The 2933-nt window shown below is 37.7% G+C and overlaps 1 protein-coding gene across 1 annotated transcript in view; it reads left to right on the top strand.

Moving 5' to 3' along the window:
• The window catches only part of slc35f6 (solute carrier family 35 member F6), an 8661-nt gene extending 6247 nt beyond the window's left edge, over nucleotides 1–2414 (top strand). The window contains exon 6 of the mRNA XM_024291942.2: nucleotides 846–2414. Within this exon, the coding sequence (XP_024147710.1) occupies nucleotides 846–1336 (491 nt within the window). The 3' untranslated portion in view covers nucleotides 1337–2414. The remainder of the gene's footprint in view (nucleotides 1–845) is intronic.
• The last annotated feature ends 519 nt before the right edge of the window (nucleotides 2415–2933 follow it).

Here is a 2933-nt window from a genome sequence, read left to right as displayed (position 1 = left end):
ATCAGCTTTAGCATTTTCAGCTATCAGCTTTAGCATTTTCAGCTATCAGCTTCAGCGTTTTCAGCCATCAGCTTTAGCGTTTTCAGCTATCAGCTTCAGCGTTTTCAGCCATCAGCTTTAGTGTTTTCAGCCATCAGCTTTAGTGTTTTCAGCCATCAGCTTTAGTGTTTTCAGCCATCAGCTTTAGTGTTTTCAGCCATCAGCTTTAGCATTTTCAGCTATTAACTTCAGTGATTTCAGCTATCAATGTCAGTGTTTACAGCTGTTAGTTTTAGTGATTTCAGCTATTAGCTTCAGCGTTTTCAACTATCAGCCTCATCGTTTTTAGCAATCAACTTCAGTGTTTTCAGGTATCAGTTTCACCTTTTATCCGCTATCGGCGTTGACCTTTTCAGCTATCAGCTTTAGTTTTTTTAGGTATTAACTTCAGTGATTTCAGCTATAAACTTCAGCATTTTCAGCTATCAGCTTTAGTGTTTTCAGCTATCAGCTTTTGTGTTTTCAGCTATTAACTTCAGTGATTTCAGCTATCCACTTCAGCGTTTTCAGCTTTAACGTTTTCAGCTATCAACTTCAGGGTTTTTAGCTATCAGTTTCAGCATCTTCAGCTATCAGCACTAGCATCTTCACCATTTAAATTCAGCTTACAGCATTCACACTAGCATTATCACAGGTAGTGCTATATATCTAGTTTTGATTTAGTTTAAAGCTAATGATGGTTCATGTGTGCTTTTCATCCAAATTGAGCATGATCTGATTAGTCGACTAATCAGTAAAAATAATCTGTGATTAGTCTAATAAAAAAACCGTCAGTGTTTCACTATATCCTTCCCTTTTTCCTCCAGGATTTTTCGGTTTCGTCGTCCTGACGCTGCTGCTCATTCCCATGTACTTCATTCACGTCGGCAGCTTTAGCAACAACCCCCGGGAGGTTCTGGAGGACGCCTTAGACGCCTTCTGCCAAATCGGACACAAACCTCTCATCTTATTGGCTTTGCTGGGAAACACGGTCAGCATCGCCTTCTTCAACTTCGCCGGCATCAGCGTCACCAAAGAGATCAGCGCCACCACCCGCATGGTGCTGGACAGCCTGCGCACGCTGGTCATCTGGGTGGTGAGCCTGGCGCTGGGCTGGGAGAAGTTTCACGGCCTGCAGGTTCTGGGCTTCCTGGTTCTGCTGCTGGGCACGGCACTCTACAACGGCCTCCACCGCCCCCTACTGGCCAGAATACCGTGGTGCGTGGAGAGGATGAACCTCGGGGAGGAGGAGGGCAGCGGCGGCGAAAGAGACAGACTGCTGGATAACGGGCGAGCACAGACGGCTGAAGACACATAGACGGACTGACGCCGTCGCACGGACACTTTACATCCATGCTGTCAGCTCCTTTTATGTGAAAGAAAATCTTTTTATGAAATGTGGGAAAAAGAAATTTTATTTAATAAGAAATAATGAAAAGGCACATTTGTTTACCACACACATGCAGCTCAAAGATGTTTATTTTGACTTTAAATCCTGACCTCTCATAGGATCTAATTTAAAATTGAACACTCATAGCAACCTTCTAGTTCCTTTGTTTAGTCTTTTCACATTAAAAGCCTACTCTGAGAGAAGAATTTGTTAAATCTGAGCTTTGTCGCAATTATTTTTAGGAGGTTAAGTGACTCATAATCATGACAAAGCAAATTCAACCACTTTTTCCGCTTAAAAAGCTGAAATCTTCAGGTTTTTTGGTCACAGACGTTTTTTATTTTTGTATTCATCATCACTTCATCATCAATTTGGAAATGCTGACATATTTTTATCATATTCTCTAAAAATGGACCCACAAAATAACAAATGTTAGTATTTTTAAGGTTTTTAAGAAAAAAAAACACTAAAAAGGAGCAAGAGTTAGTTCTGCAATATTTCGTGCCAAGTCGATAAAGCAAAAAAAAGTCATTTCTGAACTGAAGGACCAAAATCTAACAGAATAAAGTGTTTAGGAAATGAATTTTCATCTGAACAAGTTGGTTTTTGTGATGAATCAGAGCTTTTTTTTGGATTGTGCCATGTTTTTTTCAGGAATGTGCTTTGGAGCCGCACTACAAACGGACTGTTTTCTGAGTCAAACTGTTCTGGATTTGTCTTTGACTTGTCTCACTGATCCGCAGTGTTGATTGAAATACGATTTTTAATGAACACGTCAGAGCTAATACGTCTGTTGTCACGGTTTCCCTTTAAGAGTTTTCTAAATAATTTGCTGCAAACGAACAGAAAAAGGGAAACTTCTATCAGGTTTTTCTGTCTGCTGTTGACAAAAGAGGCGTTTAAAGACGTCCAGGTGAATGAATGAAAATTCAGTCGAAAAATGTGTGACCCTTTTTGATCCAAAACAATTGAATACGTTTAAGAGAATTAAAAAGATGAAATGAAACACTTGCATTTCTTTCCTGAGTCAAACTACTATGAAACATTTCTTTTGGGAATTTAAACAAGCACTCTCCAAAACAAATGATATATATTTATTTCAATTAGCTGAAAAATTTGACACTTTAAGGAATATTTCAGGCTATTTCATGACACAATCAGCTGTTTTATTGTATTTTCTTTCAGCTGATTCAAATATTTTGGTTATTTTTTAAAAGCAAACGTAAAAATATTATTCAAATCAAGAGTTTTTTTTTTTGCTTTAATTTTGTTTATGTTTTGAAATTAAAAATCACCACCTAAAAAAAATCTGTAAGTCTTTTCATGCTTTAATGAACATAACAAACCTCCACAATTACTGATGAACAGAGCTGGAAGTCATCAACTTTCACTTTATTTATTCCTATTTAAGTCATGTTTTTTCTATTTTTAGGTAATTTATTGGTTTATTTTAACTTACCTGTTCCCAATGGGAAAAAATATCACCTTAAGTGCATCTACAATCATAATTCCTCTTTACATTTAT

The sequence above is a fragment of the Oryzias melastigma genome, linkage group LG24 (genome assembly GCF_002922805.2).
Source record: "Oryzias melastigma strain HK-1 linkage group LG24, ASM292280v2, whole genome shotgun sequence".
NCBI classification, from domain to species: Eukaryota; Metazoa; Chordata; class Actinopteri; order Beloniformes; family Adrianichthyidae; genus Oryzias; species Oryzias melastigma.
Note: the sequence above shows the minus strand (reverse complement) of the source record. Positions and strands in the feature narration are given on the sequence as shown.